This window comes from Siphateles boraxobius, unplaced genomic scaffold, assembly GCF_051911475.1.
Source record: "Siphateles boraxobius isolate OS27281-9 unplaced genomic scaffold, OSU_SipBor_1 32, whole genome shotgun sequence".
Taxonomy (NCBI): domain Eukaryota; kingdom Metazoa; phylum Chordata; class Actinopteri; order Cypriniformes; family Leuciscidae; genus Siphateles; species Siphateles boraxobius.
The window spans coordinates 5927501-5952500 of NW_027508942.1; the positions used below are offsets into that span (position 1 = coordinate 5927501).

A 25000-nucleotide genomic window follows, 5' to 3' on the forward strand; every position below is an offset into this window, starting at 1 on the left:
AACAAAAGTGCATGCATGTGATCAATGAAGGCCAGATTCTGCAAACTCATCCCATAACATGCTTATCATGTTGCCAAAACATTTGCAGCTTAAAGGGATGGTTGATTATGATATGATTTCTAACTTTAGTTAGTGTGTAATGTTGCTGTTTGAGCATAAACAACATCTGCAGAGTTACGACTCTCAAAGTTCAGAGCAAAGGGAGATATTTGCTTTTACAGGAATAACTTTTTTAGGACTACAACAAACGGCTGGTAGAGACTACAATGAGCTTTTTCACGGTTAGTGACATCACTAACCCTAAAAGTTACATAAACCCTGCCCCAATTTATAGATTATCATGACAGAATATGCTAATCAATGACTTGAAGATAGCTAACTCCACATCAGATTAGGGCTGGACAATAATTCAATATCAATATATATCGCAATATTTTTTTTTTTCGATAACGGTGATATGATTTTTGAACACATTTTCGATATTTCAATATACATAGCAGCATTTGTCTCTGACTGACGTTAGGCGCGCAGCCGTCAGAAAGAGCAGAACACAATTGGCTACTTTACTGATGACGTACACCACAGACACGCAGCCACTGCTCAGAGCAGCGGATCTCCAACGCGGCCAGTTTCAGCCACAGAATGAGCGCCTCTGACCGCAATGCAAATGTGACTGAACGAGCTTCCACAAGTGAGGAGAAAGCATACGAAATAGTTGATAAGAGAGGAAAGACTAATTCAGTGGTATAAATTCAGTGGTGTTTCGGTGTTTCAGCGTGCTGCAAAATGTGCCGGAGTGTGACTACCGAGTCATACTAGCAGCGGGAACACATCAGACGAGGATCAGGAGATAGACTGTGCCGATGCGCGCGTCCGCGGCCAGGAACGTCTCGTCCACACTCTAAAAATAGCTCACCGAAATTTAATGAGCAGGTATCGCTCCCTGTGAATGTCCTGACGCGCACACACACACACACACGACGCGCGCACACACACGCACACGACGCGCAGAATCCAGTTCTCTTTCTTTAGTGCTTGAAGAATAACACACACATTTATGCCAAAATGTCTGTTTTGTCAATTGTATCCTCACAAGAACAGTCTAAATGAGTTAAATAAAATCTTAAATGAAAGTTAAGAGTAGCCTAAATGAGAAAATGAAATGCGTAAGATCCTCTCATCAGCGACAGATCTTAAAGGGACAGCAGCCGATTCTGTCTGTCAGTAAAGATAACCAAAGAACAAAGGGGAACAGAGCAAATTACTCACTGATCTTGTCTAAAGAACGTGTGTAGCTTTAATAAGGATTAATCTATATTTAATTTATAATTTATGCAGTTCAGACTATTTGATAACCTTATTCAATTTCTGTATATTTCAGTTTTATTTACACACAAAACATTAATGGTGAACATTTTTGACTTTATATAATGATTATCTCAAGTCTTGAAAAAAGTAAGACATATTTTTGTTATACATAGTTTAGTAGCCTACTTTTATTTTTGGCAGAATTTATCATTATAATCAACTTAATTATTTCCTGGATTTTGTAACACCATAGTCCCTAAATTTATGTAAATGCAGGAAATGGGATTTAAATTGGAAAAAAAATCCCCCATTTTGTGTACCAAATGTTGCACAAATGTTATGGCAAATGTAAATTTAAAAATAGAAATGCATTCCCATTTTACATATTACATTGTCATTTTGCATATTACATTTCAAACCAAATATTGCTACCCATATGCTTTCATAGTCTTGTAGCAGGTATTGAGAAGATAATATTACTGTTATGATGGGATATTTTGCTTCATGTAGTTTGTTATGGTGCAGTAGCGAAAGACTCCAGCAGATTTCATAGACTTGGCAAATTCATTTTTCAGAAGATTGTAGGAACAGACATCTGTTATGGGCGTTCTTGGCAGTTTTTCTGAGGCTTTTATATTGTTCATATCGATATCGGAATTATATCGTATTGACCGAAATTAAGAAATATATTGTGATATAAAATTTGGCCATATCGTCCAGCCCTACATCAGATACATAAATTCATCAACTAAGCATTCAGAAATGTCCTGTTGTCTACATGTCGTCTACATGTCGTCACTTCTAGAGTCTCTCCATCTTTCTGACTCCGGTTTGAACATAAAATGTTAAAGGTTTTTGGAATTTACACACACACACACACACACACACACACACACACACACACACACACACAGAAAAGCTCTGGAAGCTCCGCCCTCTGTGCCGGGAGCAGCAGCTCATTTGCATTTAAAGGGACACACAAAAACGGTGTGTTTTTACTCACTATCAAAAAGTAATAATTTAAACATGCTATAAAAAATATCTGTCGTTTTTTTTTAGCTAAAACTTCACATACACACTTTGGGAATATCAGAGACTTATTTTACATCTTGTGAAAAGGGCATTATAGGACCCCTTTAAATCAAGAGAAATAACGTGGGTTTAGTGCATGCCGAGTTAAAGGTGACATTATGCCCCTTTTCACATGATGTAATATAAATCTATGGCGTCCCCAGAATGTGTCTGTGAAATTTCAGCTCAAAATACCAGATAATTTATTATAGCTATTCAGATTTGCCCCTTTTCGAGTGCGAGCAAAAACGCAGCGTTTTTGTGTTTGTCACTTTAAATGCAAATGAGCTGCTTTTCCCCGCCTCCGTCCAGAAGAGGGCGGAGCCTTTACACGAGCTTCAGGAACTCCGGCAATAATAAAACACACGAATCTCACTCATCCAGAATCCCAGAATAACCAGTAGCGAGTGCAGCCTTACAGAGAGACTCAGGAAGTGTGTGTAAACATGCAGATTAAGGGCCAGTAATATTATAATAAGATCCTACTTCAGAAGAGGAGCGAAATCTGATCGGTTTATTTTTTGACATGTTTGCAGAGAAAGGCTCACCAAAACAAAGTTACTGGGTTTCACTTTTCACTAGGGATGTTCTTGATTAAAGGGGAACAATGCAGTTTTTTTAGCTTAACTGAACAGCTTCAGAGTTAATGGAATGGTTATATGACTTTTTTTGGGTTGAATGGTGGCCGTCTCGGATAAATATCTCACATAATTATCAGGACATAAATAAGCCCACACGTTGTAAATAGTGTAAACGAGCGCAATTTGCAAACTATTATGATAAATTGCAATAATCATGTCTAACGACATCGTAACGGACATTGTTACGAAATAATGCGACGTACATGTGACTTTATTGATGTGATCTGGCATTTTATAATGTTTACATTATACTCAAAAAACACAAATGAAATTATACAGTATGCCTAGGCTATTGGCTATTTACTTGTAATTTAGCAGCAATCATGTAAAAACGTTATAAGCCATCAAACGCAGTACGCTACTATTATTATAAAGTGCAGAGACGCTCTGCGTGAGTGGTATTTACGACCGTAACGTTAAATACAAGTACTCTACAGCGACTCTAGGGGGCGCTGTTTGATAGATAGATTTGTCGATAGATTTTATCGATTAAATGTATTTTCGATCATCGATTAAGCAGGTTCATGGACGTGCGCAAATTGGTTATAGCACGTAAATAGATGATATATGTCCTCTATAAAGCTGTGCTGTAGTTTGAGTGTCTCCTTCTTCTGTCTCTCAGGAGGCCGGTTTGTCGGGTGGCCTGAAGCTGGAGGCCATGATGGAGCATCTCCAGCGTCAGCAACAGGCACGTGTGGAGACCGAGCACAAGGAGCGGCGGCTTCGAGAAGCTCATATCATGTACGCGCAACAGGTCGCGGCTCAACAGGCCATACTAGCCGCCGCTAGGGCTTCTGGAGCCGGCTTCATGAGCAGCGGACAGCTCTCTCAACTCTCTCTCGTGTCCAGCCAGAGCAGCGGTCGAGATTCAGATGATGATGATGATGATGATGATGATGAGATGATGGAGGGGGATGAAGGCAGCGAGGAAGACGAGCGGACCCCGAGTGGACTGGAGTTTCTCAGGAATCAGACGCTCGCGCTCCAACAGGGAGCCGTACGTTTACCCGGACGCCCGATCGCAAGCTTCCCGGACCCCAGAGGAGCCCCGTCGCCCACCGTCAGGGTGAAGCAGGAACCCGAGAACGATCTCTCGCCCGCCGAACGCCCTTCTGACGCGTCTCCGAGCGCACACGCGGAGTGGAGCTACGACGAGCACTTTAAAGCGGTGAGAGAGATTCAGCAATGATCATCTTGTTTTCCAGCAAACATCTAAACTTTCTTTTACTGGAGAAGAAGCAAAATCACTGAAGATGTAAATCTTGTAAATTGAAAAATGTTTAAAAATTAAGTGAGTTTGTGCTTAAAACAAGAACAAATATCTGCTAGTGGGGTCAGAAAAATAAAAATTAAGATTTTTTTTTAACCCAATGGCAGATATTTGTTCTTGTTTGACTTAAGTACCCCTGTAGTCAATCATTTTATCCCTTAAAATTCATCTTTTATCACCAAAATTACATATGTAAAAAAAATTTCCCTTGAAAAATATTCTTCATGCCTTAAAAAATATCTTGAATGTAACTCGACACTCATTTAGTATGCGCGGTTCTATGAATATGTAAATGAGCCCCGCCTCCACTCACTCACTCACTCAGAGATCCACTCGTTAACGATCACACGTTGATCTGATTGGTTACAAGGTAGTTTGTGACGTCAGAAACACCAGCGATTTCAAAGCGTGTTTTTGAGACTGTCTTTGGTTCACTGCAGTTTTAAGGAGGAAATACTCAGCAATGCTGTCGACTTATGAATTTACACATGGTTTGTCTTAAAGCATACTAAAAACACCACAGAGACACATAAACAACATTAAAAGATTGATTTTCAGCACACTTTAAGTAAATTTAAGTTGCTTTGGTTCCTCTTTCATCTGCCAATGGAGTCAGAAAAATTAACTTAATTTAGAGGGAAAACAAGATTATCACAATGAGATTTTTAATCACAAACTCACTTCATTTTGATACATTTTCAGTAAAAAAAGCTTAATATCTCACTCAATTTTGTTTCTGCAGTAAATATATCTTGATTTAATAACGTTTTTTGTGCTGGAAAACAAGACAGAATTATATTTTTTTCCAGTGCATTCATGATGTGACAGAACTATGAGTTCATATCCTCTAATACAGAAATTGTTTGCTAAATGCTATTAATAATAGTATATTAGACAACTTTCTGCCACTTTGGTGGATTTTACATGATAATCGAGTTCAAGCAACAGTTTTGTCAATGTGAAGTTGTGAACCCATCATTATTCTCCCTCAACAGGAAACTAACATCTTCATATTGGCAGTGTTTATTATTATATGTGTTTATGAATGCAGTAAGGCTTATGAGTCAGTCTGTCATTGCAGTGGTTCAGTTCAGTTCAGTCATAATCGCGTCCTCCTCGCGTGTGTCTCTGAGTGTGTGTGTTAGGTTTGGTCTCTGATCCGCTCACAAGTGTGTGTCGCTGGCACAGACGGACACTTTGCTGAACTTATTTCTTTTTGTACGCTCTAGCCAAACGCTGAGTAGACTTTGGCCGGCGTCCAGACTGTGTAAAGAGACATTTGGCCCAATTTTGTCAGTTCACACGTGGGAGTGTTTGTGCACGTGTGCAGTGTGTGTTACGAGTTGCACAGTAGCCGCAGTGCTATGATCTGCAACATAATGGATCCACATAATGCATGCTCATAATGCAGGATCATAATGCCTCATAATGCATGCTCATAATACATGATCACAATGCATGATCATAATGCATGCTTATAATGCCTCATAATGTATGCTCATAATGCATGATCATAATGCCTCATAATGTATGCTCATAATGCATGATCATAATGCCTCATAATGTATGCTCATAATGCATGATCATAATGGCTCATAATGCATGCTCATAATACATGATCATAATACCTCATAATGCATGCTCATAATGCATGATCATAATACTTCATAATGAATGCTCATAATGCATGATCATAATACTTCATAATGCATGCTCATAATACATGATCATAATACTTCATAATGAATGCTCATAATGCATGATCATAATACCTCATAATGCATGCTCATAATGCATGATCATAATGGCTCATAATGCATGCTCATAATACATGATCATAATACTTCATAATGCATGCTCATAATGCATGATCATAATACTTCATAATGCATGCTCATAATGCATGCTCATAATGCATGCTGCGTCACAAGGTTTTTGTGAAAGTGATCCTCTGACATGCAGCTAAAATGTGAAAACCTGAACTTCTAATGTAATGCATTCTGAGGATTCCTTTCCACAGTCCCACAATCCATCTTTCACTCTTTGAATGCATCTTGAATAAGTGTGCAAGCTTCCTTAATGTCATCATGCAATGCATTTGCAACAATTTTGCTTCCATGATGTGTGAAGCAGAATAAATACATTTTACATTCAGTAGTAGTATGTTGATTCCATCGATTATTTTCTTCAGAATAACATGCACTGATGAATCGATCACAGTCAGAGCAGAAACATGAGTTGAATAAATCGAGTCAGTTCTGAATATAAATCTGTTGACGTCTTGCTGTGAGCGTGAATCAGGCGATCTGTCAAGAGCTTGAAGAGCCTCTGATGTGATTAAAGGCCTGGGGATGCTTATTTATAGAGGCAAACATCCATTCTACTTTCCCAATATAGAACAGCAGTGTGGAAATAGACAGTCCTCACAGCGGAGAGAGAGACTGGTGAATAATACAAAAATTCACAAGTTCTCCTTAGTATTTTGGACGTCAGAATAACGATGCAATGTGCTTCAAGCTGATTTTGATTGAATTAAATGCATTGAGTGATTTCAGTTATCTTGCTTTATATATCATATATGAAGAGCAAAATGCACACATTTAGTGTGTTATGCATTGTCATGCATCCACAGAAAATGACAGGAAATGTAGTTTTGTCCCACAATCATGTCAACCTCATAAAGCAACTAAATGAGTAAAGTTTTCTGGCCAGATTCATATGCAATTAACTGTTTGCAAAACGCATGCAAAATAAATTGTACAGTGACTCTTAAAACATTATGACTAAAACCAATTTGCAATCATGACCATTCTTTAAATATAAGTCTAAAAAATAAGTACTAGTACCTAATGAATAAGTACTAGTATCTATTTAATAGGTACTACTATCTAATGAATAAGTACTAGTTACTAATGAATAAGTACTAGTATCTAATGAATAAGTACTAGTATCTAATGAATAAGTCCTAGTATCTAATGAATAAGTACTAGTAAGTAATAAATAAGTACTAGAATCTAATGAATAAGTACTAGTATCTATTTAATAGGTACTACTATCTAATGAATAAGTACTAGTTACTAATGAATAAGTACTAGTATCTAATGAATAAGTACTAGTATCTAATGAATAAGTCCTAGTATCTGATGAATAAGTACTAATAAGTAATGAATAAGTCCTAGTATCTGATGAATAAGTACTAATAAGTAATGAATAAGTACTAGTATCTGATGAATAAGTACTAGTAAGTAATAAATAAGTACTAGAATCTAATGAATAAGTACTAGTATCTATTTAATAGGTACTACTATCTAATGAATAAGTACTAGTTACTAATGAATAAGTACTAGTTACTAATGAATAAGTACTAGTATCTAATGAATAAGTACTAGTATCTAATGAATAAGTCCTAGTATCTGATGAATAAGTACTAATAAGTAATGAATAAGTACTAGTATCTGATGAATAAGTACTAATAAGTAATGAATAAGTCCTAGTATCTGATGAATAAGTACTAGTAAGTAATGAATAAGTACTAGTATCTAATGAATAAGTACTAGTATCTAATAATTAGTAGTAGTATCTAATGAATAAGTACTAGTAAGTAATGAATAAGTACTAGTATCTAATGAATAAGTACTAGTAAGTAATGAATAAGTACTAGTATCTAATGAATAAGTACTAGTAAGTAATAAATAAGTACTAGAATCTAATGAATAAGTACTTGTATCTAATGAATAAGTCCTAGTATCTGATGAATAAGTACTAGAATCTAATGAATAAGTACTAGTAAGTAATGAATAAGTACTAGTAAGTAATGAATAAGTACTAGTATCTAATGAATAAGTACTAGTAAGTAATAAATAAGTACTAGAATCTAATGAATAAGTACTAGTATCTAATGAATAAGTACTATTATCTGATGAATAAGTACTAATAAGTAATGAATAAGTACTAGTATCTGATGAATAAGTACTAGTAAGTAATGAATAAGTCCTAGTATCTAATGAATAAGTACTAGTATCTAATGAATAAGTCCTAGTATCTAATGAATAAGTCCTAGTATCTAATGAATAAGTCCTAGTATCTAATGAATAACTCCTAGTATCTAATGAATAAGTCCTAGTATCTAATGAATAAGTCCTAGTATCTAATGAATAAGTACTAGTAAGTAATGAATAAGTACTAGTATCTAATGAATAAGTACTAGTTATTAATGAATAAGTCCTAGTATCTAATGAATAAGTACTAGTAACTAATGAATAAGTACTAGTAACTAATGAATAAGTACTAGTATCTAATGAATAAGTCCTAGTAACTAATGAATAAGTCCTAGTATCTAATGAATAAGTCCTAGTATCTAATGAATAAGTACTAGTATCTAATGAATAAGTACTAGTAAGTAATGAATAAGTACTAGTATCTAATGAATAAGTACTAGTTATTAATGAATAAGTCCTAGTATCTAATGAATAAGTACTAGTAACTAATGAATAAGTACTAGTAACTAATGAATAAGTACTAGTATCTAATGAATAAGTACTAGTAAGTAATGAATAAGTACTAGTATCTAATGAATAAGTACTAGTAACTAATGAATAAGTCCTAGTATCTAATGAATAAGTCCTAGTATCTAATGAATAAGTACTAGTAACTAATGAATAAGTCCTAGTATCTAATGAAAAAGTACTAGTAAGCAATGAATAAGTACTAGTAACTAATGAATAAGTACTACTTACTAATGAATAAGTCCTAGTATCTAATGAATAAGTACTAGTAACTAATGAATAAGTACTAGTATCTAATGAATAAGTACTAGTAAGTAATGAATAAGTACTAGTAACTAATGAATAAGTACTAGTAACTAATGAATAAGTATTATTATCTAATGAATAAGTACTAGTATCCAATGAATAAGTACTAGTAACTAATGAATAAGTACTAGTAAGTAATGAATAAGTACTAGTATCTAATGAATAAGTCCTAGTTACTAATGAATAAGTACTAGTAACTAATGAATAAGTACTAGTAAGTAATGAATAAGTACTAGTATCTAATGAATAAGTCCTAGTATCTAATGAATAAGTACTAGTATCTAATGAATAAGTACTAGTATCTGATGAATAAGTTCTAGTATCTAATGAATAAGTCCTAGTATCTAATTAATAAGTCCTAGTAAGTAATGAATAAGTACTAGTATCTAATGAATAAGTACTAGTATCCAATGAATAAATCCTAGTATCTAATGAATAAGTCCTAGTATCTAATGAATAAGTACTAGTAAGTAATGAATAAGTAGTAGTATCTAATAATTAGTAGTAGTATCTAATCAATAAGTACTAGTAAGTAATGAATAAGTAATAGTATCTAATGAATAAGTACTAGTAACTAATGAATAAGTCCTAGTATCTAATGAATAAGTACTAGTAAGTAATGAATAAGTACTAGTATCTAATAATTAGTAGTAGTATCTAATCCATAAATACTAGTAAGTAATGAATAAGTAATAGTATCTAATGAATAAGTACTAGTAACTAATGAATAAGTCCTAGTATCTAATGAATAAGTACTAGTAAGTAATGAATAAGTACTAGTATCTAATAATTAGTAGTAGTATCTAATGAATAAGTACTAGTAACTAATGAATAAGTCCTAGTATCTAATGAATAAGTACTAGTATCTAATAATAAGATCTAGTATCTAATAATAAGTACTAGTAACTAATGAATAAGTACTAGTATCTAATAATTAGTAATAGTATCTAATGAATAAGTACTAGTATCTAATAATTAGTAGTAGTATCTAATCAAGAAGTACTAGTAAGTAATGAATAAGTAATAGTATCTAATGAATAAGTACTAGTAACTAATGAATAAGTCCTAGTATCTAATAAATAAGTCCTAGTAACTAATGAATAAGTTCTATTAACTAATAATTAGTACTAGTATCCAATGAATTAGTCCTAATAACTAATAAGTACTAGTATCTAATAATTAGTACTAGTAACTAATGAATAAGTACTTATATCTAATGTTTAAGTCCTAGTATCTTATAATTAGTAGTAGTATCTAATGAATAAGTACTAGTAAGTAATGAATAAGTACTAATATCTAATAATTAGTACTAGTAAGTAATGAATAAGTACTAATATCTAATGTTTAAGTCCTAGTATCTAATAATTAGTAGTAGTATCTAATGAATAAGTACTAGTAAGTAATGAATAAGTACTAGTATCTAATGAATAAGTACTAGTATCTAATGAATAAGTACTAGTATCTAATGAATAAGTACTAGTAAGTAATGAATAAGTACTAATATCTAATGTTTAAGTCCTAGTATCCAATAATTAGTAGTAGTATCTAATGAACAAGTCCTAGTAAGTAATGAATAAGTAATCATATCTAATGTTTAAGTCCTAGTATCTAATGATTAGTAGTAGTATCTAATGAATAAGTACTAGTAAGTAATGAATAATTACTAGTATCTAATGAATAAGTACTAGTACCTAATGAATAAGTACTAGTAAGTAATGAATAAGTACTAGTATCTAATGAATAAGTACTAGTAAGTAATGAATAAGTACTAATATCTAATGTTTAAGTCCTAGTATCTAATAATTAGTAGTAGTATCTAATGAATAAGTACTAGTAAGTAATGAATAAGTACTAGTATCTAATGAATAAGTACTAGTACCTAATGAATAAGTACTAGTAAGTAATGAATAAGTACTAGTATCTAATGAATAAGTACTAGTAACTAATGAATAAGTACTAGTATCTAATGAATAAGTACTAGTATCTAATGAATAAGTACTAGTAAGTAATGAATAAGTACTAGTATCTAATGAATAAGTACTAGTAAGTAATGAATAAGTACTAATATCTAATTTTTAAGTCCTAGTATCTAATAATTAGTAGTAGTATCTAATGAATAAGTACTAGTAAGTAATGAATAAGTACTAGTATCTAATGAATAAGTACTAGTATCTAATGAATAAGTACTAGTATCTAATGAATAAGTACTAGTATCTAATGAATAAGTACTAGTAACTAATAATTAGTACTAGTATCTAATGAATTAGTCCTAGTAACTAATAAGTACTAGTATCTAATAATTAGTACTAGTAACTAATGAATACGTACTAATAACTAATGAACAAGCACTAATATCTAATAAATAAGGCATAGTATCTAATAAGTACTAGTATCTAAAGAAAAGGCACTAGTACCTGAAGAATAAGCACTAGTAGCTAATGAATAAGTATCTGTACTTAATGGAATAGATACTAGTATCTAAAAAATAAGTACTAGTAGCATGAAAATAGAGACTAGTAGGTTTAAATGATTAAACGTTAAAACGGACACAAATACATCTGATTGAAAATGATTTATTTTCATCACCAATTATCATGGTAGAACAGCTTTCTCAAGCAGTTTGTGATGCATTTTGGAAACAGGAGATGAGCCTCTGGTCTAATGCGCCACCTGGCTAGAGAAACCCGTTCTTAAAGACTTACTTTTAGTCATTATTTGGGTAGCACACATATTCTGAATGCCTTCGGCTGAATTCAAGTGAGCCATTTTAATCTAGATTAATCCAGATTAATTCCAAGATTACAGTGAGATTAATCTAGATTAATTCCAAGATTACAGTGAGATTAATTTAGATTAAAAAAATTAATCTATGCCCACCACTATTAAATATATTCATGAATTCATATTATTCTGAAGAATATAATGGATAAAATCAAGTGCTAAATGCAGTAATGCCAAATGTAATCTTGCTTCGCGCTAAAATATATGGAAGCTTGTTCCACCACAGAATAAAACATTTTAAAAGATAATTGTGTCTTTTTATCTCAGCTTGCACTCACAACGAGTTATAAAATCAGAAATGCGTGATATAAAGTCAGAATTGCAATTCTGAGGAAAAAAGTCTGTATCGGACTTTATACCTCGCAATTGTAAGTTTATATCTCACAATTCTGAGAAAAGATGTCAGAATTGCGAGTTATAAACTCGCAGTTGCATGTTATAAAGTCAGAATTGTGAGAAAAGGTTTATTTCTCGCAATTGTGAGTTTACATCTCGCAATTCTAAGAAATAAAGTCAGAATTGCAAGATGTAAACTCGCAATTGTGAGATAAAAAGACTCAATTATCTTTTATTCTGTTGCGGAAACAAGCTTCCATAGAAATAAGTCATGTTTGCAAATGCATTGCATGATGACATTACGAGCATCTGCACACTTGTAAAACATTCTCATCCGATCTCATAGACACCATCATTCTGATATAAAGGCATTAGAGACTCTGATTCTGATCTGAAACGTTAAACTAAAGCATGATCAGACTGTCTGTGATGAGATCATGAGTTCCTTGAGAGGAAGAGGAGACACAGATGGTCAGAGGAGATGTTGGTCTCTCTTTGTGACGTGTGTTTTATGTGTTCTGTCATTATGTGTGGCCAGTGGTGTATAATGACACTCTTCATGGTTCCAGTTTCAGGTTGCGAGGTTGGAGGGGGAAGGTTCAGAGACACGCTCTCGTTTTAATGGTATCTCTTTGAGTTTTAATGACAGCTGCTGTAAATTCCTTCCTGAAGCAAACAGACAGGGTGTCGTGTTCAGATGTCCAGATGCTTGATTGATCAATCAGAAGACTGGTTTCTATGTGAAAGTTTTCAAATTTAATTTCAGCATCATTACTCCAGTCTCACATGATCACTATCTTGAATATACTGTGTTCTTCTTAAAACCTGAATGAAAAACACAAAAGATATTTTGAGGAATGTCTGTTTTTTTGTTCGGTTCCGGAGTCATTTAGTCCTCGATGTTCTTCAAAACATCTTCTTTTATGGTCCACAAAAGAAAGTCATACAGGTTTGAAACAACACAAGGGAAAGTAAATGATGACAAAATGTTAATGCATAAAATATATTATTATCCAGAACACTAAAGTTATATTTTGCTAATGCACTCTTAGAAACCTGTTATGCCAGAAAGGTCCTATATAAGGTGAAACGCCTTAAATGATTGCATAATACTTTCATGTTTACTGGGTTATTTCAAATGTTCTTGGCATTTGCTAGTAAATATTTTTGGTTAGTCGCCAATATATATATATATATGTATATATATATATATATATATATATATATATATATATATATATATATATATGTAATATATATATCATTTTTTATTTATATATATTTTATTATTTTATATTTTATATTCCACCAAATCAGCTTATCTTTGAAAATGGCACAGCTTTTTAAATGTCTAAATGTACACTCTTAAAATCAGTCAATCAAGCAGCATATTATGATATTATGATAATCAAGCATTATTTAATGATAGAACTTTAGTAATTAGAACTATATAATTAGAATTTGATAATCATTCATGAATGCATATTTGTCATTTTAACTGAACTGGTTGGAGTGGTGCTTAAGATATATTTGGTCCTTCGGTGTTTCTGTAAAAATAATAGATAATAGTAATTTATAAAAGTAATTATTATTAAAAGATAGTAATCCTACTACTAATGGCGCTTTTCCATTACCAGTACCAGCTCGACTCGACTCGACTCGCCTTGGCTCGCCTCGACTCGGCTCGCTTTTCGTTCCGTTTTCCATTGCAGAAAGTATCGCCACAAATAGTACCCGGTCGTCATAGCGACGCCTTTCGTTCCTCGTTGCCCCATCAAGCTCTCGCTGGATCCTCTCTTCGGCAACCAAACAAAGGAATGTCTGCACCTCCTCGTTTGACCACGGCGTATTCTTCCGAGTTGCCATAATAATAGTAGTAAGTTTAGTAACTATCTCTGGCTAAACTATTTAAAAAAGGCGGGGTTATTCTGGATACTCCATCTGGCGCGTGCAATGATGACGCAGTGAATAGTGACGATTCTCTCTGACCAATCAGCAGTCGGCATTGTTTTCACGTCACATTTTAGTATCGCCTTAGCTCGCTTAGAACCTCGCCGGAGGTGGTACGAAAAAAAGTACCCGAAAGCAGGTACAGGTACAACTTTTACACAGTGGAAAACCAAACAAAGGCGAGTCGAGTCGAGCCGAGCCGAGCCAAGGCGAGCTGGTACTGTGTAGTGGAAAAGCGCCATATTTCTACTTCTAATAATGACAATATACAACACGTGAGCTGCTGGGTTCATGAATGTTAATCACGCTGTCAGCGTTCCCTCGAACTGATTTGCTGAAATTAAAACAGGGATGATCGCCAGCCAATGAGATTTAGCCGTTTGCGCATAAGCTCCGCCCACTCCCGGAGAAACCGGCATATCTTCTGCTTGTTCTTAAAAGCTGAATAATTCCAGATGAACTCCGTTATTTTGACAGGAAAATACATACAAGTATATTGTTTACATGTAGCGCATCGATTTTGTGTGGAATGTAAGACTCTCGCTCTCTCTCTCTCTCTTTGCGTGTGTGTGAGAAACGCGGTGGCGAGTCGTGCGCCTTCATACTAGAGTTTACGGTACATCAAATACAAGTACACTGAGCAGAATATTAGTACGGATCGTTTGACGGAGAGCGAAACTCTCAAGCGCTCTCAAGTGTTCAGCGAGTGAAAATATGTCTATGTTAAACTTATACTTGGCATCTAACACACACACACAAACACACTGGCGAGTACCATCTAAGAATTTATTAGCCAATGATTAAAATGAAAATGTATTAAAGGAATTTTTAGATCTGTTTAAAATGTTCAAGCAAAAACTGTAGCAAAATGATCATTTAAATGTTATTTTTCTTAATTGCAATTAAGAAAAATAACATTTAAATGATCATTTTGCTACAGTTTTTGCTTGAACATTTTAAACAGATCTAAAAATTCCTTTAATACATTTTCATTTTAATCATGTATGTAGCATGAATGTAGCAAAATTCAATGTGCAAATTGAAAATGCATTCCGAGCCGATCACGCCCCTGCCCCGCCCCCTCCCGCTCGCTCGCTGTCAATCACTGCGTGAAGGCGGGGCTCGGCATTGTCGGCAACATTTTGAGGTGTTGGAAGGAAACATGGCGGCGGCAGAGCTGATACCTTTTTTTTACTGTCTATGGCTGATACGAGCGTAAATTTACTGTCAGATGAAGGGAAGTGAACAGAGAAATTGTAGTGTTTCCGAGGATTATTACGCGTTTGCAGGTGATAGAACCAGTGCGTTGTTGGGCCGTCTGGGAGAAAGTTCTGCCTTATCACCCGTTTGATGTCAACATTATGCTGTGCTGTTGTTGTCTGATGCAGGACTCTGTTAATGATTGTTTCGTTTTGTATTAAATATTCTCATTGTCTGATACACATATGCTTAACTATATTCTTATTACTATTAACTATAATTACCCAATAATGTTGGAGATCCTACAGGTTTTCTTTACAAATGCATTGGCCTAATACTTTGAGATCACAGAATATGACGGGTCAAATTCATAGCTACCAAAAATTTGACCGCTCTTTATTTCTTCACGGATTGTAATGTTCAATAAAGTGACTCATGTGATGTTTAACCATCTCCCTTTTCCATTTTATAAAGCATATTGATCAGATATTTATAAATATATAGGGTCATCACGGAATCTGACGGGTTTTGATACTATCGTCTATAATTGGTCTAATATTTTAAAAACCGAAGCCGCACAAACAAAACTTTAACCGGCAAAAACGAACGAGTCTATTTTATTTGGAGGATGTGGGGCTGGGTGACCTCAGAATGACCTATAAATATTCTTTAATTATCTGAAAAGTCGAAGCAGCACAAACAATAAAGCAAAGTAACAGCACAAATGAAGTAAAAACGATTGAGCCTATTTTGCCGACGTTTTGCATTGGGTGGGGGCGGGGCCAACTTCACGCAGTGATTGACAGCGAGCGAGCGGGAGGGGGCGGGGCAGGGGCGTGATCGGCTCGGAATCCATTTTCAATTTTTAATTTTGCAACTTATAAAGCGTTAAAATATGTATTAAATTTACATATTAAAACATATGTATGAAATGGCAAATGTAAATTATATAATTGAATTATCATTTTCATTTTGCACCAAGCGTTGCACATGTAATGGAAAATGTTAATTTAAATACAGAAATGCATTGCCATTTTACATATTACATTATCATTTTGCATATTACATTTCAAATTGAATATTGCTACACATAAGCTTCCATACATATGAAGCGATTGACGTAACCCTTTAAGGTTCTAGAATCTTTTCTTCCAATAGTGCAGTTTTCAGTTCTTCAATCTAGTAAACAAACCATTTTCATTCAGCTGAACAAGAATCAGTGAAAGATTCAATTCAACAAGTGTGAGAGGTTAATGACTCGTGCAAGTGTGTGTGCGTGTGTTGTGGGGGTTTTGTCAGTGATGTATGTGCGCTGACCTCACTCCCTCCGTCCAACACAGAGTAAATAATTGTTAAACAAGGGCAGGACAAAGGTGTCGTGTGCTCGTGTGTTGGGAGGGTCCAGGCCTTCTGACCCTGGTAATCCTCCAGCGGGTCCCTGGGGTCCTGAGGGCCCCCCCCCCCCAATCCGACCGTGATTAATAGGGTTTTAATAACACCGACTGAATGCATGCGCTTAGGGCTGCATAATTAATCATATTTTAATTGTGTGATATCTCCCTCTCTCGATTAATTTTAAATAATCGGCTCATTTTGCTCATTTGCTACTCATTATTTTTATTTTTTTAACATTTGCATCAAATCAGCACCACCGTTGATGTTTGTAGTTGCCAGATGTGAATAGATTAAAAAATTATATTGAAATGGTTTTTTTTCCATTGTTGTTTTTAAAAATATCTTGTTTATTTCTTTTAAAAAGTAAAGTAAAAAAAAAAAATTTACTTATATTTTATTCTTAAATCATGAAAATTTGTAAAAAAAAAAAAAAAAAAATATATATATATATATATATATATATATAGATATGTGTCCCGCATTTTCATGTCACTACCAAAACGGTGTGTGTTTTATCCCATTGGCTGAGACTGATTTTAACCACAGCCCTAAATATTCCTCTCTTTCATTATAGATAGAAACCATCATTTTGACGGAAATATCTTCAAAAGTCTGAAAATCTGTGTGTAACTTTAAGGGACGTCACTACCCAAACACATTTTTCTGCAATTAAGCAAACTTTTTTAGGTGTTATTCCATAAAATGTGTTTTTTATGTGTGTACAACTGTTCAGAACTGTGTTGGGTAACCATGTGCTGGCTATCAGCTTTGAACTAGGCTCAAAAATATATCTAAAATATTCACATTTGTTTTGGTAGTGACAAAAGGGAACACATAATCATTTATTTAGGGGAAATAAACAACATTTTAGTACAGTTATGCAAATCATTAGTATCTTAGTATGTTTTAGTGATTTAAAATTCTGTAACGTTGTGCCGTCACGACTGAAATTTGGATGTTTTGTCTGAAATAAAGTATACTGAATTATCAACGAAGATGTTATTAAAGTGTTTGGTTCAATGTATACTCAAACTTATGAATCCTTCACTTTGAAATCAGTATGATTAACTTAGATTGGGTTCAAAATACAACAAATCTTATAAATTACACTTGGAATATTGTTAAAATTGTAATTGTTATTGATTTACCTGTGAAAACTTTTTTTTTTCAATATGCAAAAAATATATTTACAAGGTAAATGTAAACAAAATATTAATAGGTATAATATAAGCCTTCTTATTAAATTATTTATTATTATGCTTTGGTGGTGACAAATTTGGGGAGCGGATAAATATTCCAAAACTTTCTGAAAATACAATATGATAATTAACTGCAAAATTACTAGAAATGTGATGCGTACCTTGGATATTATACAATTTCCACAAATTTTGCATATATGCAAAAATATATTTTTTTTTCAAGACGTTTCCAACTCTATAGAATGGCCCTATAGTGTATACTGAGTTTACAGTTTAAACACACTCGCCACTTCTGCAAAACGGTAACAGCAAAATTCAAAAACATTACAGAAAGTCCTAAGTTTTTAACCTAACTTAACATTAAACACTAACATCAACTAACAACATCTTTCCATTTGCTGAAAAACACATAAAATAACACTTTTATCCCTAAATTTGCGCTCCTAATGCAGTCTCTTGCAATGCATGCTGGGAACTACAGATCCACTGCCCAGTTAGTCGTCAACAATTTTTTTTTTTACAAATTAATTAAGTAAACTTCAGTTTTAAATATATTAGGTTGATTGAACACAATTTAATTAAGTTTTGAAAAAAACGTTAAAAAATCGTGTTACTTTAGCTTATTCTAATTCAATTTAACAAGAGGCAAAAATTCATTTTTGGGTCGCCATCTTTTGTTGTAAACATCAGATTTGTGATCAGTACTCGGCCGTCTCTCATATTTATTGAGAGTATATAGACCAGCATGACATTTTGACATGAATAATAACCCTGACATAGTGAAGACTACTCGTATATATATCCATTATATCATCACTGGTTATTGTAAAGTTCATCTACAATCAAACCAAAATTTATTCAGACACTTTCAACATTTCTCGCATTATCACAGTTTATTCGCACAGTTTATTGTGTGTGTGTGTGTGTGTGTGTGTGTGTGTGTGTGTGTGTGGATCGATGGACTCTGCTTGAGGGAATGATTGGCCTCATTTATGCCTCCTGAATTATGAATGCGGATCCTCGTGTGCTTTGGGTCGCAGTAGTTGATCTGATGGAATCAGAGATGAGGCAAATCGAAGTTAAAGGAATTTTACTTGGGGAAACTTCTATACTGTTTTATTAAGGTACTTAGCTGTTGTTTTTGGAAAGGTTTATTCTTTCAAATTAACTGATATTTTTCATTTATTTACAGTCTGTCTTTTCTGTTCTGTCTCAAGCCACAAACTGCGGTTAAAAGCTGATCTATTATTTATTCACGTTCCTGTCGGGCGTTCTAGACGGATACCTTGCAGATGACCAGTGACTCACGATGCAAATGTACATATATATATATATGTGTGTATGTATATGTATTTATATATATATATATGTGTGTGTGTGTGTGTGTGTGTGTGTGTGTACTGTGTATAATTATTTTGTATAGATAAATACACACATGCATGTATATATTTAAGAAAAAATGATTTATATATAAAATATATATATATATATATATATATATATACAGTATATACATGTAAATATTTTTCAAATATATGCATGTTTGTGTATTTATATATTCAAAATAATTATACACAGTACACACACATATAATATATATACGTGTGTGTGTGTGTGTGTGTGTGTGTGTGTGTGTGTGTGTGTGTGTGTGTGCATATATACACGCAAACACACACACACACACACATATATATATATATATATGCATACAATTTAACAGTAATCAGTTATAAATATTGATGTTTTATTTTTTTACTAAAACATAAACGAGCAACATATACGACTGATGAACTAGTCAGCTGATGAGGTTTACACAACTTAATGGCCAATTAAAAAGCACTTAAGGCATTTTTTCCTCTAATATTTTTGTTATTTCAACTTTCAGTTAACAAAAATGTTTTTAATCTATTTAGGTTTAACGAGTGTTAAATGTGCAAGAGCTGTGAACGGTGTGTTTACGCGGTTTACTTGTGTCCGCGCGCTGAGGGATTGTGCGCTGATGTTGTGTGGGATCAAGGTTTGCGTCATCAAGCGTAATCCTCCGACGGGTGTGTTTGTGCAGGTCTCGCTCAGGCTGGGTCACAAACACACACTGCACAGATGCTGCACACACACACCTTTATTTCTGTAGCGCTAGATTGTGGCTTTACAATGAAAACAGGAAAATAATGAATTAATGATGCAAACAGAGTTCAGTTCGGCTAAAGAGAAAAGAGCTGTGAGTGTGTGTGCATGTTCTGTGTGTGTGTGTGTTTGTGTGTGTGTGTGTGTGTGTGTGTGTGTGTGTGCGCATGTTTAGGGTTAGTGTGTGTGTGCATTGTGTGTGTGTGTGAGTGTGCGTGCTTGCGTGTTTGTTTGTTTGTGAGTGTGTGTTTGTGTACATATGTGTTTAGTGTGCATGCGTGAGTGAGTGAGTGTGTGTGTGAGAGTGTGCGTGTGTGTGAACGAGAGAGAGTGAGAGTGAGTGTGTGTGCAGGTTTAGGTTGTGTGTGTGTGAGTATGTGTGCGTGTTTGTCTGTCTGTGTATTTTTCGGTGTGTTCATGTTTTGTGAGTGTCCGTGTGTACATGTTTAGTGTGCGTGCGTGTGAGAGTGTGTGTGTGAGAGTGTGTGCGTGTGTGTTTGTGTGTGTGCGTGTTTGTGTGTGCGTGTTTGTGTGTGTGTGTGTGTGTGTGTGTGTGTGTGTGTGTGTGTGTGTGTGTGTGTGTGTGTGTGCGCGCGCGTGTTTGTGTGTGTGCGTTTTGTGAGTGTCCGTGTGTGTACATCTTTAGTGAGCGTGCATGTGTGAGAGTGAGTGTGTGTTTGTGTGTGTGTGTATGTGTGAGAGTGTGTATGTGAAAGAGAGAGAGAGTGTGTGTGTGTGTGTGTGTGAGAGTGAGTGTGTGTGCGTGTTTGGGGTGTGTGTGTGCTTGTAGAATCCAGGCTCTCACAGTCCAGTGTTAAAGATTCCTCTGATCCAGGAATAGACCCACTGAAGGCGTGTGTGTGTGTGTGTGTGTGTGTGTGTGTGTGTGTGTGTGTGTGTGTGTGTGTGTGTGTGTGTGTGTGTGTGTGGGATGGGGGGGGGGGGGGGGGGGGTCGGGATGGAAGTGTTGCTCCACCCAAAGGAAACATTCCAAGCGGAATTACAGACTCAAGTCCTCAAACATGACAGATTCCCATCGGAGAATCGCCGCTCCTCCTGGTTTATGTCACTGTGTGTCGATAAAAGCTTGGAAAAGAGCAGGAGACGTTTGCTCACACACCTTTATCCCACAGATTCACATCACACGAGGGAACCAGGCAATATATCAATCAACCAGAATACTATGGAAAGCTTGTTTCCACCACGGAATATATAAAATAAAATAAAACGTTTTATATCGCAATTTTGACCTTTTTTTCTTCACAGTTGTGATTTATAGCTCACAATTCTGATGAAAATAGAAAGTGTTTCTAATTGCAAGGGGAAAAAAGTCAGAATTGCGAGATATAAACTCACAATTGCGAGAAAAAAAGTCAGAACTGTTTATAAAAACTTTTTATTTAAAAAAAAAACGTTTCTTTTTTTTTTTAAACGCCAATCTATGGAAGTTTGTTTCCACCACGGAATAAAAAAATTAAAAAAGAGATGAAAAAGTTTTTTAGTTTTTTATTCCGTCTTGAAATCAAGCTTCCATAGATTTTTACCAATACAATTTAATAAACAAAACTGCAAAAGTGGAACAAAAGCTGCATTTGACATGGAATTTTCACAGTAATGCATAATGTAAATAACCTAGATAAAGTATATAAGTCATGATATTATTGTCAATTATTGCTCTTAATATTATAAAAATGATTATTAATGCAGATTAACACAATACATAAGAATTTGCTTGGGGAAACAGCACGTCATATTCTGCTAAACACACCAAACAAGCTAAGAAACGTGTATGAATAAGTTTATTGCTTTTTATGCATTAGAAAATTAATTTTCAGCAGTGACGCCTCTAATTGGCCGTTGTATTAATTAGCTCAACAGAAACGTGCGTGATTGGTTATAATGCTCAACACCGCTGCAAAACAGATCTAAATCGACACTTTACTTTCTTTCACTGTAATTGTGTCAGTCGTAATAGATTTTTTTTGTGCACGGGCATTTTTTCCCCCTTATCTTGAATTTAAGTGCATTTTTGTTCAGTTTGGTGGAATTTTTGGCTTAAAAACGCCGTTAATTTCCGACTTCAGACCTGAAGATCACATGTAGAAACACGTGCATGATCGAATGAGTGACAGTGAAAACCTGGAAAAGAAAAGATCATGAACTAGATTTTTATCTAATCTAAGAAAAATGAGGTTTACGTGTGAAAAACACACACACACACACACACACACACACCGCCTGCACCTGCACAACTGCAGCGGGGAGGAAGATCGTGATATTGAGTGTGTTTTTGTGCTTTAGTACGATAGGTGAGTGCTTTTACTAACAGCATTAACTGTGCATTACAGCATCACAACACCACAGGCTGATCAGAAAGCTGCTTTAAAATGATACATAATGTTTAAAAGTGCTTTATAAATTAAGCTGACTTGACTTGACTCTAGACTCCAAACCTTTATAATAGCATAATAGGGCTGTTTAACAGATTAATGAAGTATTAACATTTTTATAATAGTTTGTTGTTGTTTTGGCCTCACAGATCTAAAGCTCAAAAAGTCTGAAGTAAATTATGTCTCTGACATATTAGTTTCTGAATCAACTCTGAATAATGAAATCCCAAAGTCCCTGATGTGGGAAAAGATACTGATGATGGTGGTAATAAGATCAGTCAAAACACACGCACACACACACACACGCACACACACGCGCACACACACACACACACACACACACACACACACACACACACACGCACACACGCGCACACACACACACACACACACACACACACACACACACGCACGCACACACACGCACACACACACACACACACACACACACACACCCCTTCTCTCTCTATCTCTCACACACACAAACTCACACACACACACACACACACCCCTTCTCTCTCTCTCTCTCTCTCTCTCTCTCACACACACACACACACACACACACACACCCCTTCTCTCTCTCTCTCTCTCTCTCTCTCTCTCTCTCACACACACACACACACACTCACACACACACACCCCTTCTCTCTCTCTCTCTCTCTCACACACACACACACACACACACACATAATCACTCAAATCCACATTCATATTTGTTTTAACCAGTTTTCATGATCTAAATCATATGACTGTCAGGTGATGATTATAATAATTATTTTATTATCTGGATGCTCCGTCTTCAGGAAAAATGTAAATAAACCAGCAGGAAAAACTTAAGTATCTATTTGATATAGTTTTGATTAGATGTATATATATTAGATGTATATTATAAAACGTAAAATAACCGTTTTGCAATATGATATTTTCAACGATTCTATGATAATGATTGAAATTCATATTAATTGAAATATAAATGCAAGTCAAATGTATTTGTAAAGAGCTTTTCACAACACATAAAGTTTCTAGAAGCTTTAAAGCTAATGTTTAATAAGATCGTGTGTGTGTGTGTGTGTGTGTGTGTGTGTGTGTGTGTGTGTGTGTGTGTGTGTGTGTGTGTGTGTGTGTGTGTGTGTGTGAGCCGCAGTGATTGTAGTCTCGCTGGTGATGGTTTGGCGTTGGTCCAGATCAGTGGCTGAACGAGGCTCTGGCTCGCGGCCACACACACACACACACACACACACACACACACACACACACACACACACACACAGCGGTGAGAGTCGAGTGTGTGATTTCACTCTCCTGCTCGTGAGCTGGCACTTTATCCCAGCGGATTCCTGCCAAAACAACCTTCCCAATCCCAGACCGACGAACATCTTCATCTGAGAACTGATTCTGTGAATCTGAGAGTTTTGAATATTGCATAACGGTAAAGATTGGCAGCAAATGCGAAACCGCCGGGATTACGTCTAATGTGCATCATTTGCTTTTCATTTGGTTGTTCTGGCAGTTTGTCAGTGAGTGAAAAAGAGAGATCATGATTTATAAACTCACTAAAAGCAGATTTACTCTGTGATTCACCCTTTTTTCATATTTCATTACTTCATAATCATCATGGAGCTACTTTTATTTTTCGTGCATGATTCTTGTTGAAGCATTTATGTAGGAAGTTGATCACCACAATTATTACATTTTTGGATCGACAGAAACACTTAGTTCATTTCAATCATCAGAAACATTTAATTATTTTTTATCATCAGAAACATTTAATAATTTTGAATCATCAAACATTTAATTTTGAATAATCAGAAACATTTAATTTTGAATCATAAGAAACAATTAATTATTTTGAATCATCTGAAACATTTACACTGTAAAAAACAAAGTTGCTGCCTTAAATTGAAGTACAATCAACTTGGATGTTTAATTCATTTCAACTTAAATTAGGCTACATTCAACTGACTTAAGTCAAAAATGAGTTGAATCTTGTATAACATATTCATTTTTTTAATGCTTAACTTATATTGATGAGTTAAAGCAATGTAAAAACATGTCGTAACTTATTCATATAATCATATAATTCTTAATCATATAATTTTTTACAGTATTCTTTTGAATCGACAGAAACAGTTTTATTATTCTTACGTGATTCTTGTTGAAGCAATTAATTGTTCACCGCAATCATTGAAGTTGAACATTTAGTTAATGTTTACAGCAGAAGCACATGCTGTTTTATACACTGTGAAAACAAGAAATCTGTTAAAATTATGGTAAAAAGTAACTGTAGTTGCCAGAAAATTAGTGTAAAAAATACGGCAGCAACATTTTAGGTTTTACAGACTTAATTTAAATTGACAGTAAAAAAATGTTACTTCGTTATCTGATATGATGTTAATTTGCCAACCTATTGAAGTACTAATATCTGTTTTGTACCATTGCAATACACTGATAACCACCAATCACAGTGGAGATGAGAGTCACATGATGATTCAAAGCAAGTTGAGAAGGTTAATACTAATATACA

General features: G+C 34.6%; 1 protein-coding gene across 1 annotated transcript in view; it reads left to right on the plus strand.

The window, feature by feature from the left end:
- The window catches only part of LOC143700911 (AT-rich interactive domain-containing protein 3B), a 67849-nt gene that overhangs the window by 3452 nt on the left and 39397 nt on the right, over positions 1-25000 (plus strand). The window contains exon 2 of the mRNA XM_077194674.1: positions 3643-4188. Coding sequence (XP_077050789.1) covers positions 3643-4188 — 546 coding nt within the window. The remainder of the gene's footprint in view (positions 1-3642; positions 4189-25000) is intronic.